We start from the raw sequence: 19,451 nt of genomic DNA, 5'->3' as shown, positions 1-19,451 counted from the left end.
ATAAGAACTCTTGAATCCTAATCTTTCCATACATGGGAAAAGGGCATTTCTACACACAGCTGAAGGACACTGCTGCAGGAGATGGACACAGTGTAGTTGTAAATCAGTTGAGTGACAACTTACTTATTGCTGGCACAGGGTTTTACACAGAAATGATGAGAATAAGATGAAGGGCACACAACCAAAAACCTGCATAGCACAAATATGATCCTCCTGATACTGCAGATTTATTTATACTGTTTGCATAACGTATTGTTGATTAAGAATCTCTATTTAACGACACAATCCACAATGCGTACGGAGCTGTTTGCTGCGCGCTGAACCCAAAAGCTTTAGGGTTAGGGTTGATGCTGATGTGGCCCACACACACACACAGGTCTCTACAACTATTTAGGTAAACACATAATTTGAAGGGACTGGGACACACACACACACACACACACACACTTTCCCAGTTTCCTCCCCCTCCTCGACTCCTCTGTAAACGTCCTCCGGACTCCAGACGTTTCCATTGGCCGCGGCGCAGAGAGAGGAGGAGGAGAAACTGTCGGACTGGCTCGGATTCCTCAGCGCTCCTCACATTTCTGGGAACCGCGGACCTCCAGCTCGACTCCGTCCCGACCTCCATCCAGACCCGCAGGTTTCCGAGCGCAGCAGCTTTGAGAGAAAACGCTAACGTGGTACGTGGTAAAGTTGAAGTTTTCTCGGGCTTTCGAGATGTGGAGATGAGAAACTCCTGCGCTCTTTAACCTCACTTTCTCTTTTTTCATGTCCAGATGTTGCGAGGTGTCGCTGCGCTGCTCGTGCTGGCCGTGGCTCTCTGTAGCGCGCAGGTAAATGTGGCTTTAATTTCTCTGTGAACTTCAAATACTGTTTGACATAGCGTCAGATCCGTCCTAAATGTTACTAAATGTTGACTTGTACTTATATTAAACGCTGTTTGTTAATCTGATCGATTAACAAACAGCAGCTTTGTTCACCAAGCTGAAGCAGCTGCAACACATCTGGAAAAGATCTCAGTCGCTCAGTTATCTGAGACATCACGGTGCTGTGGTAATACGAGTCATTTACAGCTGGGTTTTCAGGACTGTACTGAGTCTGCAGCTTGTTGAGAACAGCCATGGAGCTATTGTTGGCACTCTGCGCAATTATGGGGTTCATTATGGAGACAATGAGACTCACACTTGGGCTAAATTACAACTAGAGTTATTGTTAATCTTTTTTAACCAGGGAAGCCGCTCTTATTCCCACACATCGTTACACACATAAGGAAATAAACCCTCATATTTCAAATTCCACTGGACCACACATGCACACACACAAGCTTTTTGTTTTTGTTGTTTTAAACACTACAAAAGCTGCCATAAGAAAACAAGAGGGACACAGGAGTGACAGACAGCTGTGAAAAGAAAAGAAGGGAGGGCCACTGTTTGTGTTTGTCTCACATGCCCTTGCTCGGCTTGTGGTTTGATGGCCCTCAGCATCAATTTTGTAGGATGCTTCAGTGCAAAATGCTCCGCCAACTGGCAGCTGCCCTTGCAGCGTACAAACATAATGTTTGGGTGGTCACTTGGAGACCATGTGTGTTTGTCTGTGTGCTCAGGGGTGGTGAGTGTGCTCAAGGGTTGTGAGAATACTCACCTTATGGCTATCACACTGCAGCGCTAAGTAGTCCAACCTCTGAGTAAACACAGACTTGATGTGCTGTTAGACTAGATGGTCTCAGAGGGCCGATTCAAACAGCACAGAATTATTAGTTTCTTCCTTTGTACAGTATAAAAAATAGATGTGAGCATAATGACCTGTAATATTTGCTTTATTACCAAGAGTTATAAGAGAAAATGGAAACTGCGGTCATGTCTCTGTGTTAATTACAAAAGCTAGAGTCAGCAGATTAGCTGGAGACAACCTGGTTCTGTCCAACTGTATCTAAATCAAACTGTGACACCTCGAACTCCGCTCACTAATCAGCAGGTTGTTAGTTTGATCTGTGTAACAACAATAATTTGCCTTGTTATTAGGAGACATGTTCAGGATGACCAATTACTTCCTGGGGTCTCCACGGGTTGCTTGGCAACAGATTTCAGCCAAGAAATAGTCTGGCACATAACCTGCCGTAAAACGGTGAATTGCCCACGTTATTAGCTGCTTCCTTGTTTCCGGCCTGTGTACTAAACTAAACTAAACTAACTGGCTGCTCTCTGCGGCTTCATAATCATCTTCTCATCAACAAGTGACTACATTTCCCCGGACTGCTCCTTTAAGAAACACACATAAACACACCAGGTGGTGTTTGGTGGCCTTACATCACCGGACACAGCTGTTGAACACCTGGCTTTGTGTTGCGTTGCAAGAAAACAAAGGGGAACTGACATGAGAGAGAAGCTGCAGTCTAATTACAGATCCGATTTGAAAAGCACTTAACTGCTGAACTGAATGGGAAACACAAGATAAACCAATTGTCTGCTGCCTAGTGTATTTTTATAGCTTCATGCAGATGACCATCAGCATCAACATCACTCACAGGTTGACACGCAGGCCCTTCCAGCTGTCCTTCCACTGCTGTCCCTACCTACCTAGTGTTTACTGGGAAAAAAAGTGCCATTGTGTGCTTCTTTACTGGGTTCATGACCATGATCTGTGAGGTATGGCTCTGTGAAGACAAAGCACACAGCGGAGATTGTTGAGAGTATCCAAGAAGTTAATGGGGATGCATTAGAAAGGCATTTATTCCTCCAGTGGTAATTACCCTGATAATATATGGCCTGTTGACTGGCTGTGGGAAGGGCCTGTACTGGCATACCAGTGTGCTGTCTAAAGGAGGTCAACAAGTTGGAGCAAAGCGCTCACAGGAGTGGATCTGATGAGGCTTCAGGGTGTGTTTTTAGCTCATGTTTCTGCTGTCTGCCCGGCATTAAAGAGCTGGACACAGTTGTTGAAAACAGGATTGTTTGTGTGTGAATGTGATGTCTTTACTTTCTGGTATAGGTTACTGTGAAGGAGAATGGCTGTGTGCTTCCTGAGGTGAAAAATTGCAGAGTTTGAAGATAAGTGGCTTAGAAATGTAGTGTGGCAGGGTGGCCGGGGTCTAGACTCTGAGTGTGTTGTGAGCAGGCTGGAAACCAGATATTCATCTTGTGAAAAAAATGTTTATGTTACTGAAAGACTGTGCATCCGGAGCTTGATATGCAAAGGAGGTTGATATGGGTGCAAGTCACAAGAGTTTTTAGTGTCAAAGGAAGTGCACAAATAGCCTGTCAGAGAGAGGGAAGAGTGTTTTTTTTCTAATGGTATGTGTTATTTTATTATTATGAATAATTTGCGGTGAGGGTAGAATGACACAGTGGTTAATTAAATTATCTGCGATGACTCTAGATCTTAAAAAAAATACAGGCGTCAAGAGAAAAGCAGCCCCCCTCGTCTTCTGTCGGACAGTCCAAGAGTTGAGAAGATAAAGAAGAAGAGAAACAGAAAGAAAAAGCTGATTCCCTTCTTGGGTCCTTGTATCTGTAGCAGGCTCTGATTGAACCACAGCCTCTCAGGCACTCTGCCATGTTGCCATGTTGATGCCTGTTCTCTCTCATTCAAGGTGGGCTAAAAATATCTGCCCAGGTGGAGAGAACATGAGGGGACGCTGTGTCCTCTGTCTGTATCAGCCTGCTCTAATTACTGTAGCTCAACATCCAGTCATGGATACTGCGCAGGGACGGTGGAGGGTGGTGAGATAGAGTGATGTAAAATAGTGAGGAGATGAAGCCACAATCATGCAATTATAGCAGGAGAGACCAGGGGTGAGGTAAGACTTGGCTGTGTAGTGAGGGGGTAGATAGAAAATAAAGGAGGGGGTGTACTGTGTTTCATGTCCCTGCAGTGTGTTCTCTTCACTCTTGGCTAGGCTTAAAAGGAGTCCTCATTTAGCTTACCAGCTGCACTGGTATCTTATCATTACCAGCACTCTGCACTCGGAGGCACTACACACATAAATTAATGTGTGCACACACAAATCACAAAGATCAGCACTAAAGTCTACTCAAAGGTTTTGTGATGAAGCCATAATTAATACGAACGTGCACACAAGAGGTTAGGGAGTTGACGACGTATATGCAGCCTGGAACGCTGCCTCCCGAGTGCAGGTTATAAAGGGCGACTATTTTCCATTGTTTGGTTTTTTGCTGCTCACAGCCAGAGGCAACAAATCAACATCATTAGAGAGATGTGTTAAAAAATTGTTTGCATTCCAAGGGTAGGTCAATTCACCACAGTCCAAAATTACCCAAACCCAACATAAACTGACAAGGAAAACTCAAACGGACCCTTTACTTCCACCAGAGATCAACCTCTGCCCAGCGGCATGTGCACAGGATGCACTTTAAGTTGTGAATGCAGTTTGTTTTTTAAATCTTTCTGTTCTGAGCAGGACAACTTGACAAGAACTATGTTTTTATTTTTTTACGATGTTAAAGTGGTTTATGAAACACATTTTTATTTTCTTGTGATGCATGAGAGCTGAGATGTTTGGTAAAATACAGGAAGAATGTGTTTATTTGTTTACCATTAGCCAAAGCTTGTTGAGTCTGTTAGTGAGTTGTACAGTATTACGCAGCCAGAAGTACAGTTTTTATCTGTGGCGCTAAACTGAATATATTTAGATTTAGGCTACTCGTCCAGGACCAGGACCAGACTGTGTCCATAAGTAAAACCGTGTCTCAGGTAGACAGCACTCTCAGTAAATGTGAGGCATTAGACACTGTGTGTGTGATACCTACCTAAGATTTTGCAGATCATCATTGTTTAATATGTTCAGGAGAACTTCTTCATGTTGCTTGTTCTATTTGATCATCAAGTTAGTTACCCAAACACAGCAACACGATACTCAAAAGTTTGAACCGTAGCATATTTGCTGATAAATTTTCCTGTGGACTTCCGTTCGACTGTGACTGAAACATGTCCTGTTTGAAACATGAAACTATGAACCATGAGATAAAATAAGATCGTCGTGCTTCGTTAGAGCTTATTGGATCTGGTTTGTGTCAGCTGAAGTCACAGTCCCATATCTGAGATGATAAAGGTTGTGGAAGCATGCCTGTTTACAATTAAACGGATTTTAAGTGGCTGCACACAAAATAACATATCCTGCAGTCTGTAACAGGGCTTTTTCCTTCTTCCAACATGCTCCAGACATTAGCCCCAATACTGGCCTCAAACAGAGCAAAGCAGAGGGCATGGAATCTGTTCACTCCCTTGGCCTGAGCCTAACACGAGCCCTCCCTCTTTCTCTCCCTTCCTCCCTCCTTTCCCGGTTGTGGAAACATGCCCATAACAGAGCAGGGGCAGGAGACAGGGGGGAGAAATGTGACGAAGCGGGCAAAAGACAGAAAGTAAGTGAAGGATTAGGAGAATGTGAAATGAGACGACAGGGTTTGAGATGGGATGACAAATGTGGATGTGGATTGTGCGGTTGGTCTGAGACTGACATGGGTCAGGTGGTGGGGACAGGGGACATTGTTGTCCCAGCAGGGGGACAACAGGGTGAACATGGGGGAGGGGAGGCCGGGGCTGGTGCTGTGTTCATAGCATTTATTTTCTCTTGTGACGTTTTAACTGCTAGCAGATGGGGCTCTGCCCAGATTGTGACTTGTTTCCTGCTTTTCTTCTCTCTCTTTTTCTCTCTCTCACATTCTTAGTTTTTCGCCTTTAATTATCTTCCATCCATCCTTCCTTTCTTTCATTTCTCCCACTTTTTCTGTCTTTCTTTCTTGTTTTTGTTTTCTCCCTCTTGTCACTTGTTTCATGGTGTAGCTGCTACATTTCAGCTCTTAAACAACGAGTCTTATGGGTGTAAACTAAGAGGCTGCAGACTGGGGTGACATCATCCTGTCCGTTGGTGCATTCCTTTCACATTGAACAAGAAACACTGAGAAGAATAACAGGCAGGGCAGTGTAAAGTACACTGGTCGTTACCCAGCATCCCTTAGCTTGTGCAGACTTAATATCTAGCCTCACAGAGACCATTTAGGACCATGCACAAGGCCACATCATGCCACTGTCAATTGTTTGTCATATCGATTTCAGTTCAGGGAACACATCTATAGATTGTGTCATGTGTGGATATTTGTGTTTCTTCGTGAAGACTTTACTGTAATGTCTCCACTTTGATAAGATGGTTTCATAACGGAAAAAGCGGTGAGAAGAATTTGCGGAGGCCACGACTTGAATTATTATTATTACAGCTTTCTGTAATGACTCGAAGCCAGAGTTGATGACAGTGACTGTAATGTTTGCATGGGTTCCTGGATCACAGTTAATGTTGGGTGGGGTGTAGAGTCATAGTGGGGCTCATTCTTCTTTGGCTGTGCTCCACTCTCTTCTGGTAAGGCCTGGTTAGAGCGAAAAGGAAGTAAAAAAAAGAGGTTGTTGCGTTGGCCAAAAGGAGACATGCTGTTCAGCTTGAGCCCTGCCTGTTCACCGCTGGCATGAGCCCGTATCTCGTGAAGCTGAAGAGTGTTGGACGATGTTGAGCTGGAGAGACAACATGGGAAACGCAGGAAATGAGAGAAAGGGGGAGAACCGGGGCACCTATCTGACCTAGATACTGGAAATTTTGGCTCAAGATGAACTCTGTCAGACCCCATTTGAGGCACAACATATTTCAGGAATGCACTCCCCTCCCCGACTTTCTCTTTCTTTTGATTCTGTCTGATCTTCTGTCTACATTCTTCGCCTTTATATCACCTTTTTCTTTCCCCATTATTTCACCTTGTTTTAATTAAAACATGTCTGGGTTGAATTTCGAGGTGAAGGGTGTGACAATGCCTGGCTGCGCCTGCATTTGTCCATCCATCTGTCATCACTGTGGTGATGGTGACAGTACATAATGTAGATGATGTAGCAGAAAAATCTTTTCAAAAAGATCCTATAAACTATTTAAAACAGCTTTTGTCAAAAGGAAACCGGATCTACCTTGGATGTGTATTTAAAGTTACAGCTTGTTCCTGAGTCCATGCTAAGCTAACGTGCTATTGTGTGTCATTTAACATTTAGTATAGGGACATAAGAGTGGCAATGATTGTTCCCAAAATGCCAAATTATTCCTTTAATGCCATTAATGAGTTCTAAAACATAACTTATTTTATGAATAACTGTGAATTTTTGTTTCCAAATTAATTGTGAGCAGAAAACTCAATTTAATTAAGTATTATTTTAACAATAGTTCCTCATCATCAAAATGCGTCCATTTAGATGATTGTTTTTCTGTAAAGATTTGTCTTTTTATATTTGTTTACTGAGTTTTACTAAAATCCTTTTTTTGTCCTTTGGTGGCATGAAGAATAATTTAGACTAAATTAAAGCATTCATTGTCTATTTCTTTTGACCCCGAGGGAATACATTTGTTTTAATATTTCAAGCATAAAATATCACAATTTAATTTTATTCATGAAAACACACATCGGATGTACTGTAGCTCCGGGGAAAGCAAAGCATGTTTCTGCCAGACGTTTGTTTTTTCACAGTGAGGAACCAGCTGGCTGTGATGTATCCACTGAATCTAACACAACAACCCTGCAACAAATCCTGACATTACAGCATTCTTTTATTTTTAAAACCGTGTCATGGAGATGCTGATGCAACTCATGCTGAACCACCTTTCACCTTTTTACACTGCAACACAATTCAACAACAATGGAAAGTACAGGCTGAATCAACACCTCTCCAACACATTCTCAATTTAAAAAAGGATTTACTGCAGAGATTTTTTATTGGATTGTGTTAAATGAAGCTTGGTGTGCCAAATAAACCAATCAAGCTGATTAAACTGATCGTAATCACTACAGAAAGAAACACATATTGTGGGATAATTCAGAACAGAAAAGTTGAATTCAGTATTTAATAGCTTCCTTTATACTCTTTCTCACTGTTGCCATATCCATGGCAGGGTGTTTACAATCCATAAATCAATGTTTTCTGTGCTAATGAGGGGCAGGGTTCATTGTGGGAATGGATCCACTGTGGCTGTAAAGTGACGCTCACGGAGAGAAGCATTGATTGCTCTGCAAGACCAATGGTGCATCACTGAGATACGCACACACACTAACGCATGCATCTGCAAAACACAAAGCATGCACATAAAGGCAGGTAGGCTTCATTACTCATACTGTTGTAAGTGAATGTGTGTGAAAGGACAAGGACACAGAAAGACCCGCAAATAGATGTCCTGATGTTTTTCTTTTGTTGTTCACGTGTTGGTGTACAGACCTAGCCTCGCTGCTGTCACACTGATTATATCTTTATCAGTTATAGAAAGTAAAAGCACTAAGCTTTTTAATATTTTTTTATACCTGGCAATGCACAAATGCATTGGCCTTTCACTCCAGTCTGCCTCAGCATGAACCATTCAACATGTGGCAGGTGAAAAATTGACTTCAGAGTGCACACAGCTCTGCCGCTGCTTGTTTCTTCACCATCTACCTGTTTCTTAAAAGTCATAGACTCTTCACAGCTTCTTCCCTTTATTCTTCCTCTCTCTGCTCACTTAGTTTCCTCCTCCAGCTTCCATCTAGCTGTGCGAGGCTGGTCGGGGCTTACTGGCACGTCTCTTTCAGCCGTAAAAGGGCATGGCACTGGGAATAAGATGACAAGATAGAGAAAATTACAGCACAGCAGAAATTAAAGTACACTAGGCTGGAATGGAGCGGCACCACACACACATAGGGTGATGAAAATGGGCGTTGTAGGGGAAAAGAACCTTTTGGTCTTCTTAAAACTTTCAGTGATTCTAACCTCTTGACAAAAAAGAGACAAAGAAAGAAGAAGTAGAGGAAAATCAGATGTGAGCTGTGTTTATCAGTAATATACTTGACAATTGTTCCTGGTGTCTTTACATACAAAGTATTTTCTTATTTATGGTGGAGTTTGTGAATGCAAAAAGAGAGGTCTGATGTGTTTGAAATTTAAATTTGACTATGTTTATTATTTTACATTTCTGGTTACTTGCCACGAAGGTGTGTTTTTCTTTTCTAAATGAATCAATGCAACCAAAAGACACAGTGGTAACCAATTAAATAGGAATGATGAGATATTACATATTGTGTAGTACTAGTAGTGTAGGTGGATTTTATTATTGTTTGACATGCTACCTGTTTCTAGTCTTTATGCTAAGATAAGCTAACTGGCTTCGGCTTTTAATTTACTGTGCAGGTCTGACAGCGCTATTGAATTTGTTGCCAAGAAGGCAAAGCAGTGTTCTCTGAAAATGTCAAATTCATTCCCTAAGTTTATGTTTTATGCATTTTGCTCTTATGTCACACTGGTGAGAATCAAACCCAGTCAAACCCGGCAGAGCATGAGAGATGCAGCAAGACCGCACAGTCAGAAATGTAACTGGTTGTTGGTACAAAAATGACACCAGGGTGTGACAAGGACTCGGGGTTGTCACAGTCTCAGTCATGGATGATCAAAAATCATAATGCTCCTGGAAACTGCACGTTTCCCCAGTCAGGATCAAAATCATGTAGATGTACTGGAACACGGTGCTCTCACTCCTTTTCATGGCAACAGTGGCTGCTCCAGGCTAAACACAGACACATGATTTACGACCGCAAATTGCTGATAGGCTGCAGCTCCAAAAATTCAGCTTCACTTCCCTGGTTAGCTGAGGCTAGGTGACATCACAGTCACTTTTCCCATTGTTTTCTACAGTCTGTGTCAATCATAAAATCCGAACAACACGCTCTGCTGTGATCTCATTATGCCACTTGGATTCATTTGTCTTGTTTGATTGGCACCTCTGTGATCTTGACACAACAGGAGCTTGTACATGCTCTCACCATAGCAACAATCCACTTAAATCAGCTGAATAAAGGACCTTGTGTATCTGTATTCATTAGTTAAATGTCAGGGATCCTCTGCTGGTTCTACTTAGAGAGAGATGGACAGACAGAGTTTTACATTTATACCAGATTCATCTGAGGAGCCCTTACATTATTCATGTTCTCATTGGAGGTTTCTACAGGTTTCAACAGGCTTCTTTCCCATCTGTGTCTAACAAACTGAATTGTTCAGCGTGCTCAAGGCCACAGGGATAACTTTGAAGATTTTCCATGACCTAAGCTTTGGAGTCCAAGTGTGTTTGTGTATTTAAATCATGCATAGGAGTGAACTGAAACCTACAGTCCTCTCATCGGTTTTGAGTTAAGGCTTCTACAATTTTTTTCATCACCCCCCCTCCACCTTAATTTTAACCTACATACCAGACCGTGCAGTCACAAACACACAGCAGTTTGCAAGCCAACTCACGTGCAGTCATACGCAGAAGACCAACTTTCTGTCTCGCTCTTACAGGAAACAGCAGCTTAGGGAAGGAGGAGGGGAGACGAGAGAAACTGGGAGGAGAAAAGATTTCACAAAGCATGGGAATGGGCCCAAAGGAAAACACAGCTCAGACTCCAGATGTGGAAACACCCTGTATACACATGCAAACTCAAATACAGACATTTAAACACACACATATACAAAGAAACACAGATAGGGAAAGGAGGGGGTAATGAGGGTCATAAAAGAGCTCTCGGAGCTCCGCTTGGCGACTTTAGATTGGTTAGTTTGCAGCTCCAGTGAACTCCACTGGAGATTTTCCACAACAAAGATAGAAGAGAAGATAAAGAAACACAGACAGGAGAACACCAATGAGAGGAAATGAGCCTAACTGAATGTACTAGAAAAGATAATTAAATGAGACAGAAAAACTAGAAAAGGAGGATTTTTACGTTGACACATTGGTGGTGATATAGAGAGGACCGATCCTGCCTGCCAGTAGCACTCACACACAGATCTCAGACATCCGCTTCGCTATGTCATTTCGTTTTGAAGTGGAGTATGGTCAGCTGTCACTTCTTGAGCTGAGTCTGTTGACATGGCAACCACTACTTCAGTGTAAGTACAGACTCAAAAAACATTAAGATGCTAAAGAACAGGAACATAGCACCAACAAGGAAGCATATAGAAAAAGCGACTTTTAACATTTTAAGATTTTCATTACAGAAGTGTTTAGCTTTAAAAAAAATATGTTTTGTACGAACGTTTTGTTCCAGAGAAATTAAAATACCTGTGGTCAGAGACTGAGAAACTGCAGCCCAGTGTTTTAGAGACTAAATCCTGTCTCCTGAGCAAAATTGCCAATGAGTCAGAATAATCACCACAAAGTTAATTCTATGCATCGTGCTGGTGACATAGCGCCACCTGGAGGACATAAGAGATCAAACTGTTTAGCTGGAATTTGAACAAGTGAGGAAAATGGTGTCTTGCAATAAATACATAAATAAAATCAAAATAGAGACGATATCTACTGAAGTATGTGTTTAACCAAACCAAACCAAACATTCATAAACAATGATCGAAAATATGTTTATATAAATAGCTATCAAAATCTTTTCTCATTATTTGTTCCTTGATCTTGGCATAAACATCTTTAAAGTCTGTTAAGCTGTTTTTTTTTAACACAAAAACACACAAGAACATAAACTCTTTGTTAGTTTAAAAGGGAAGTGGGCTGTTAAAATCAGTGAGCTCATTCATGTCACCAGAAGAAACTCGCTGTCAGTACAGTGAAAGGGAAAACGTCCTATATCTGTGAGAGATGGTCACAAATGGGTTAATGTCACTGTCCAATATTCCAATTTTGTGCCCTACATGCAAATTTGTTTTCATGCTGCTTTAAAAAGGACCTGTTATAAATGAAACAGTGCCCTATGTGTTTAACAAGGAGAATGCTATTCCTAAAGTGCCAACACTGTGCTTTCTTTTCTTTCAGGAGCTGCAGAGCAAGAGCAAAGTGTGTGCCAATGTGTTCTGTGGAGCCGGCAGAGAGTGTGCTGTTAATGAGAAGGGGGAGCCCAGCTGTCTCTGTATAGAGGTGAGGGCTTGGTGCATGACTGCAGCTCAAAAGCAACCACTATATGTGGATTCCTATACTGGAATATTGTGCACCCTCAGATTTGCTCTGTGGTAACATAAACATATGCACAATTGTAATATGCACAGTTTAAGTAAAGAATCAATATATTTTTAAAACTAGGTTTTGAGATAGCAACCCTTTTAAAACAGGACCATTACTATATCAGGGTCGATTGCTTTAGTAGCCAACATTCCCAAGACTACTCTTCTAAATTATAGTTAATCAAATGGCCACAAAATAAGTGAACCTGGGGCTTTTGAGGCTCCTGGGGACATTTGTCTGATTCACTTAGCATTGAGGGTGAAATCATTTCCTTGAAAAAAGGAATAGTCTTTTCTCATTCTCCTCTCTCTTTCCAGAGCTGTAAGCCCCACAAGAGGTCAGTGTGTGGCAGCAATGGGAAGACCTACAGAAATCACTGCGAGCTCCACAGAGATGCTTGTCTGACTGGTTTGAAGATTCAAGTAGCTCATGATGGACACTGCACAGGTACACAAAACACCTGTTGACAAAAATATGTCTTAGTAAATTAACTTTGCCTACTTTCCATGTGATTGTGGATGTTAAAATGTTCTTTTTTGGAGAATTTAAGGATTTGTGATCGATGCTGGTTTAAAAGTCGAGCTAAAAATGGCAGTACTATTCCAAGGTCCCTTTTACAGTCCCAGTAACGTGTAATGTAACAGAAATGATATCATAGCCAATTACACAGACTTTCTTATCAAGGGCAGTAAATAGAGATAGTTGGGAACACTTTGACTAGAGAGAACGTGCCAAATCTGAAGTGAGTGCAAAGGCCCAGTTCTGGGCCTCCACAGAGAACCATGTCCCTACAATCTTACAGTGTTATCTATACATGATTTGAGAGATACTGATTCTCAGACCCATCCCACCTGAAATCTGCTGATACCGAGTACTGACACCAACGATTTCTTTTTTCCAAATTTAAAATACATCATGTTAGAGAGGCAGAATGCCACTTTAGCACCTTTTACGTAGGGTGGCATTTGACTCACCTGACAAAAAGTGCTGATAATATGAATAGAGTTAACAGAAGGGATCTCCGAACTAGCCCATATTCATGTAACTGATATCTGAGGTGACCGGGTTGATAGTCAACCATATAAGGCCACCGATTCATCACGACACTGAGTCAGCTTACTGTTAATATCAGACACATGGTTTTTACTTATCTGTTATTACAGATCATTTCAGTGCCTTATCTCAAGTCACCTTTCACAGCTCACACCTGGTGATGACACACTTGTCCTCACTGACCTGGTCATGATCAGAGCTGCGGCAGTAAACGTAGTCAAGGAAAAAAGTTATATCACACTGTCCTCTTTACAGAGACACCAAGTTACAATGCAAGTACAAGTTAGTAATGTGAATTTCCTCTTTTTTTTCCTCTTTTTAATCAAATTCAGAAAAGAAAACAGAGCAGGCAGCTGCCAGCCCAGGTAAGTTTTAGTGTGTGTGCATATTTGCTCATGTTTCATAAATGTTTAGTTATATATGAATTTACAATTTCAGGGTTATTTTTAGATATTTTTTAGTGATTTCTTGGATATGAAGATTTGGCCACTAAGTCTGTAGACTAAGTAGTTTATAGTCTAATAGAGGGGACATAGTGAGTGGACATAAGGACAGGGGTCAGTGATAAAATGCTTGCATGATGTTTTTTATCCTTTGGATTATATATTGATGCTGCTGACCTATGGAATTGCTCCCACCCATTGCAGTCGTATGTTATGCTGCTGATCGCAATGAGCTGAGAAGCCGTGTGATCCAATGGCTGCAGACTGAAATTGTTCCAGACGGTTGGTTTGTCAAAGGATCCAATTTCTCTGACATCCTGCTCAAATACTTTAAGGTGGGCTTCTTTTCACTGTCAGATCTATACACAGAATTCCCCAAGTTATGTATCTGTGTGGGCCTCTTCCAACCACTCTGATCTTCCTTAAACTGTGTCTAATTATTCATGTGACATTTCAAAGATGAAGGTTATAATACATTAGGATATCTCTTTCCTGTGATCAGGGACCACTGCCATTCTATAGACTGACATGATTGATTTTTATTCAAAAGAGAAAGTTGCTCTTTGAATAGTTTATTTTTAAAAAGTGGTATTTCTTGGCTTTGCCATTATAAAAACATGTCTTTGCTCTGTCTGAAACAAACCATGTGGTCACATAATGAGTCTGTATCTGAAACATCCACTGCCTTTACTTTTGTTTAAAACAACTTTAGGTTTCCCTATAAAGTCTTCAGTACATTAATAGTCACAAAGTAGCTCAGATGTAAATTCAATGTGAGCAATGTATATGAATTCAAATAAAGATGCTAAGAACTACTACATTAATTTTCAATCATGTAATAATTTTTTCTCCAGCCCATTTTAGAATATCGCAGACTATATAGGTCTATACTTGAGGTGTAGTATTCGTGTATTAGCATTCTAGTTTCCTGGCAGCCTGGAGTGACCTGTTCTACAGAAATATCAATGATTTCTTTCAGAGTAATGTTTGCAGAATACACAAACACTGCCACTCATGATTATATAATGTTTGTTTCTGCCAGGCTAAAACTTCATTGTGAAATTTGTCTTTTCTTATGTCTGTCCATGTTTTTGTAGTCATATGACAATGGTGATTCTCAGCTGGACTCTGCAGAGCTCCTCAAATTCATCCAACACAATGAGTCGGTTGTTGAGTTGCAGTCTTATGCAGACCAGGAGAGCAACAAGTTGCTCAGGTTGGTGTGTTTGTTTGTGGGTTTGCATGCTTCGAAGAGGGTATGAAAGGGCAGGATGGAAAGAAAACAGTTATTGTTTGTGTTCTTTTTTGTCGGCATTTCTTTTCAAACTATGTGAACATTTTCATCTGTAGTAAGGCTTGTACATACAGTACAGTGTAGACCCATATCTGTGTGCTGTGGTGCTATTTTTAATTATGCAGTCTCTGGCCCTATCTGGGCCTGTGCAAACTTTACTCAAGGCCTCTGGTGGGAGCCCACACTGACATGAACACCTGTGCTAGGTGGCATAACACATTCAAAAGTAATTATTGTTTCCACAGTATGCTTTTTATCTGTACTGTTCAGTGTAACTTTGTGTGTGTGCTTTACAGGAGCCTGTGCATTGATGCCCTCATTGAGCTCTCTGATGAAAACGCCGATTGGAAACTGAGCTTCGCAGAGTTTCTCAACTGCCTGAAGCCTGGCTTCAATCCCCCAGAGAAGAGTGAGCTTTAGTTGGCACATTGCCATTATTTAACATTACTTAACAGCATTACACTGACCAGAAACGTAGCAGGCTGTGTGGATGCACTGGCATAAGTTTAGTAAGACAGGCCTGACTCCCAGAGAACTGTACAAATTGCTACTCTTTGTGAATAGTTTGAGACATACTTAGAGTTCTGTGGTAACCGCTTCAGTGTGCTCAGTCATCCGTCTGTATATCTGGGATAAAGTTCACAGGAAGCAGAAGTATTGCTTTGTCACAGAGAAAACATTCACTGCGGAGCACTGAACCTCGGAGCTTCACCACAGTCAAGGACGCACACACACGCCGGTCTTACGAGAACTGTGAGGACACTTGCTGACATAATGCACTCCTCATAACCTTAATCTGAAAACCAGATCTGAACCCACAAACTAGCCTTTGAAGTTGTGAGAACCTCAACGGTTATTTATAACATAATTTTCTTTAACATCATTATAGAATGACGTGCGCAAACACACATGCCGGTTTGATAATAGAAATCACAAATCACAGTCAAGCTCCTTGTTTTCTCTGACACACATGCTTAAGTTCTGCTCAGCTGAAGTTGTTGTAGGTTCTTCTGGTTTTTCATTAGTAAGCAAAACCAACAGCCAATAGTAAGGTATGTGACTTTGAAATGAACGTGCAGTACTGGATGAAAGATGTGGCATTTTGATAAGTCATGGTCATAGAAACTGATACCTCTGTAACACTGTTCCTGTTATAACCATGCTACAATCTATCATCTGTGGTTTTGGCTTCATGCTCTGTCATGTGACTCTCTGCAGAATGTGCCTTGGAGGATGAGACATATGAAGATGGAGCAGAGACCCAGGTGGAGTGTAACCGCTGCGTTTGTGCATGTGGCAACTGGGTCTGCACCGCCATGACCTGTGCTGGTGAGTTAAAATATTGGAAAAGATCTTTCTACTATTTGTTGTTTTGATAACACACACATTCAAGTAAGAGCCCACTGCGCCCTTGACTATTCTGTTATCTGTCCAGACAAAACAGCAACTGTGGATGAGTCAGCAGATGTTGGGGCTGAGATGACTGAGGAGGAGTGGAACCTGCGTGTGGCCGAGCTCAATAAGCACCAGGTTTGTCTTTGCAACCTGAAACCTGTGGAGACAATAAAAATGTTATATAATCCATAAGTAATATCAACATCAATCAGATGTGCGTCCCAAAATGACAAATGATCCGTCCCCGACTTTAAAAGTGTGTTTTAAAACGTCCTCACTCCCCGCCGCTCATAGGATTCCACTTGATTATAAGGTCCATGAAATATCACTGACATGAGCCATAACCCAAGTGTCTACTTTTAGATTCCTTCAGGATATAACAGTGATTACTTGCAGTTTTGTGTTTCTGGACAAAGTGCGTTCGAATCGAACTGCACAGCAGGCACAATACAAACCACAGAGGAATTGGTAGGTGTGCATTTTTATGTGACTGTGAACCAAATGGACACAGCCAGGGTATCAGCAACCGTATAACAGCTGGCATGAAAGTTAAAACGCTGAATGAAAAACTATGAAATAAAGAAATCCTTTCTGAATTAGATCAATAAAACTATAAAATGGCAATGACCAATATGGTAAGAGAGCAGGAGAGAAAATTACCAAACTATTATCAGCATTTTCCTCTTTATTGTACACTGTTAAAGGGTAGGGATGTCCCCAGTCAAGGAGTTGCTGTGAATGATTTTGATATTTCAAGTTACTGTGCAGTAAATAATCAGTTATTTGGTGTCAGAAAGAAGTAAGCTTAGCAGATCTCTGTGTTTCATCTCAACTACATAAGGCTACATTAACTACTGGCACAACACCCTGTAACTGCAGACTGAAATGTCATGTCAGGTTGCACTGTGGTTAATGTAGGAGCAATGTTTTTCTACATGATTGCGATGCTAAATAGGTACTCATTACAGTACAATACATTATGCAGCATGTTATGTGGTACAGCAAAGAAAGAAACACAAGCCTAAAAATGCCTAGAAAATGCTCGCCTGTTCACAACATAATGGAATAATCATGCTAGTGTTGTGCAAACAAGCAAAAGCAATGACCAAAAGTACAGAGTCATAAAAAAATTCAGATAAATTATTCAAAACCTAAATGTTGTAGAATTAAATTATATTTGTAAAAGGCTACTAGACTGACAGACAGACTAACTAGAGCTTGAATAGTATAGTATAAACAGTAAGACCTTGAACGTCTGTCAGCATAACATCCTATCCTATCCAAACAGGTTTTTCTAAGTAAACCTCTGCATTCACAGAGTAAGAGACAGATTTCTATCCCAATATCTCGTCTTACTGACCTACATAAAGAGTAGTTTATTATTTTTGTTGTACCTATGCCTGCTAATATTTACTGTATGCATGACTGCACGAAGCTCATAAGGTAGCACCAGAGCTCTGGCTTGAAGCCATGGCTGAATCAGCAAGGTCATGTACTCTATACTCCAGATAGGCAGCTTATACTGCAGCTGTAAACAAATGTAGCTCTGTGAGCTTGGTGGGACCAGGTGTACACGAATTCAGTCATGAAGACCTTGCTCCAAAATACAAAATTCCTCCTAGTGGATAAATCACTCAAGTGGTTTGTGTGCTGCTACCGTTGATGTTATACGACGCACTATATCTCACTTTTTTCATTATCTTTATACAGGAAACAGTTGAAAAGATGAAGACCAGCACAAAGGAGGCCTAAATAAAGATGCAATGAAGGAGAGGATGCACACCATCAACCCTTCCTCCATACTTGATTTACCTTACAGCCATGTGTTGTTATTGAACTGACTTGTTCACGTTTCTCTGCTATGTTAATTATTATACATTTTTTACATTGTTTAAGTGTTTGTGTTGATGTTTGTTAGATTCAGGGGCTAGCAACGAGTATTATAGGATTCTCCTGTGTTCAGTACTGTCATATTTGATTGTATTACTGCACCTCTACACTAGCTCCAGGGCTATTTTTACTACAATCCTATTTTTACAATTATTATGAAACAAACTGTCAAGCTGACACTGTCTTGGAATAAGTAGGTGACCGTTAGGTTAGAAAGTTGGAAAATCCGCCTGTTGAAATGAGGAAACTGTTGAGGCACAGTGAAAGCTGGCTTCTTGACACCTGGTGCAGCATGTTTCTCCTCAGCCCTCATTGATTTTACAGTCAGTCAGGTTGGTTGCAGAACAAGGATAAGAGGGTAAAGCTACTAGTGATTTTGATTTATGTTGCCATTTAGAACTGCCACAGTAGGCCACTTGACCAATGCACTTTTCTTTCTTTCTTTCTTTCTTTCTTTCTAGCTTCCTTAGACTTTAGTTTATCACAGGCTTGAAATTTGTTTGTATTTTAGTGCTAAAGTAATAGATTTGCAAAAAAAAAGTTCTGCAAAAAAGCTTCTATGTACAATATGTTATGGGACTGAGTCGGATCTCATCTTGTTCCCATGTTATGCTCATACAAGTCTCTCTGGTGCTTTTCTTCGTCTGTTGCTGACATTATCTGTGACATAATGGTCCAGCTTTCAGTGTGAAGCAGCACAGCTGCACCCGGTGAGACCTGATCTGAATATAGCATGGGGAAAATGAAACCAAAGTCTTAATAAAGTGTTTGAATGATGTACTGAATTCTCCAGGTAAAACATTACTCTGGACCCAGCAACAACACTATACCTGTGCTTTCAAAATCACTCTAACAGAAGGACTAGCCTCACTGTCAGCTTAAGTAGCTTAGATGCATCGATAACCAGATGCATATGCGTGTGTGTATGTGCGTGATTGTGTGTGTGTGTGTGTGTGTGATGCTGAGAGTAGTTAGGTTTGTGAAATGAGTTTATTTGTTAAAATCCTGAATCAAATCTGGGAGGTTTGACAAAAATCAGTGCCTTAGACCTGCAAACAGTATAGGTCTCTACCTTTGACCGCACATAGACTTTTGTGCCATGGGGCAAAGCAAGAATGAGTGTGCTTTGCTGAAGTTTAGCAGTAATGTAGTGCTTTGTGATTCTGTCCCTGATAAGTGTCTGTGTGAAAGTTGCATTACTAGGATCAAGCTAAATCTTTATATTCCACTAAAGGTGCAGATTCTGTATGAAATACGTATGTATGTCAATAAAGTCCATACACCACAACACAGCTTTGTCACTTTGCTTGTTGTTTGTTTGTGAGTGTGTGTGCTTCCATCTTCCAAAATTAAATTTAAAATAGTGAGTGAAAACCAATAAAATTGA

The 19,451-nt window shown here is 41.0% G+C and overlaps 1 protein-coding gene across 1 annotated transcript; it reads left to right on the top strand.

The window, feature by feature from the left end:
- The first annotated feature begins 522 nt into the window (after nt 1-522).
- On the top strand, nt 523-19,354 carry fstl1b (follistatin-like 1b). The gene is made up of 11 exons (XM_026375756.1): nt 523-680; nt 777-833; nt 11,804-11,905; nt 12,307-12,436; nt 13,375-13,407; nt 13,690-13,820; nt 14,583-14,701; nt 15,076-15,188; nt 15,998-16,108; nt 16,215-16,309; nt 17,885-19,354. The coding sequence occupies exons 2-11, from the start codon at nt 777-779 to the stop codon at nt 17,924-17,926; spliced, it is 933 nt and encodes a 310-aa protein (XP_026231541.1). The 5' UTR covers nt 523-680; the 3' UTR covers nt 17,927-19,354.
- The last annotated feature ends 97 nt before the right edge of the window (nt 19,355-19,451 follow it).

The sequence above is a fragment of the Anabas testudineus genome, chromosome 21 (assembly GCF_900324465.2).
Source record: "Anabas testudineus chromosome 21, fAnaTes1.2, whole genome shotgun sequence".
Classification (NCBI taxonomy): domain Eukaryota; kingdom Metazoa; phylum Chordata; class Actinopteri; order Anabantiformes; family Anabantidae; genus Anabas; species Anabas testudineus.
Note: the sequence above shows the minus strand (reverse complement) of the source record. Positions and strands in the feature narration are given on the sequence as shown.

What these genes read in the sequence shown, in the direction of transcription:
- fstl1b (XM_026375756.1), top strand. Translation starts at nt 777, where the DNA reads ATGTTGCGAGGTGTCGCTGCGCTGCTCGTGCTGGCCGTGGCTCTCTGT. An exon ending in CCAGCTGTCTCTGTATAGAG is followed by an intron (nt 11,906 to 12,306) that starts GTGAGGGCTTGG and finishes CTCTCTTTCCAG; the next exon opens with AGCTGTAAGCCCCACAAGAG. An exon ending in CCGAGCTCAATAAGCACCAG is followed by an intron (nt 16,310 to 17,884) that starts GTTTGTCTTTGC and finishes ATCTTTATACAG; the next exon opens with GAAACAGTTGAAAAGATGAA.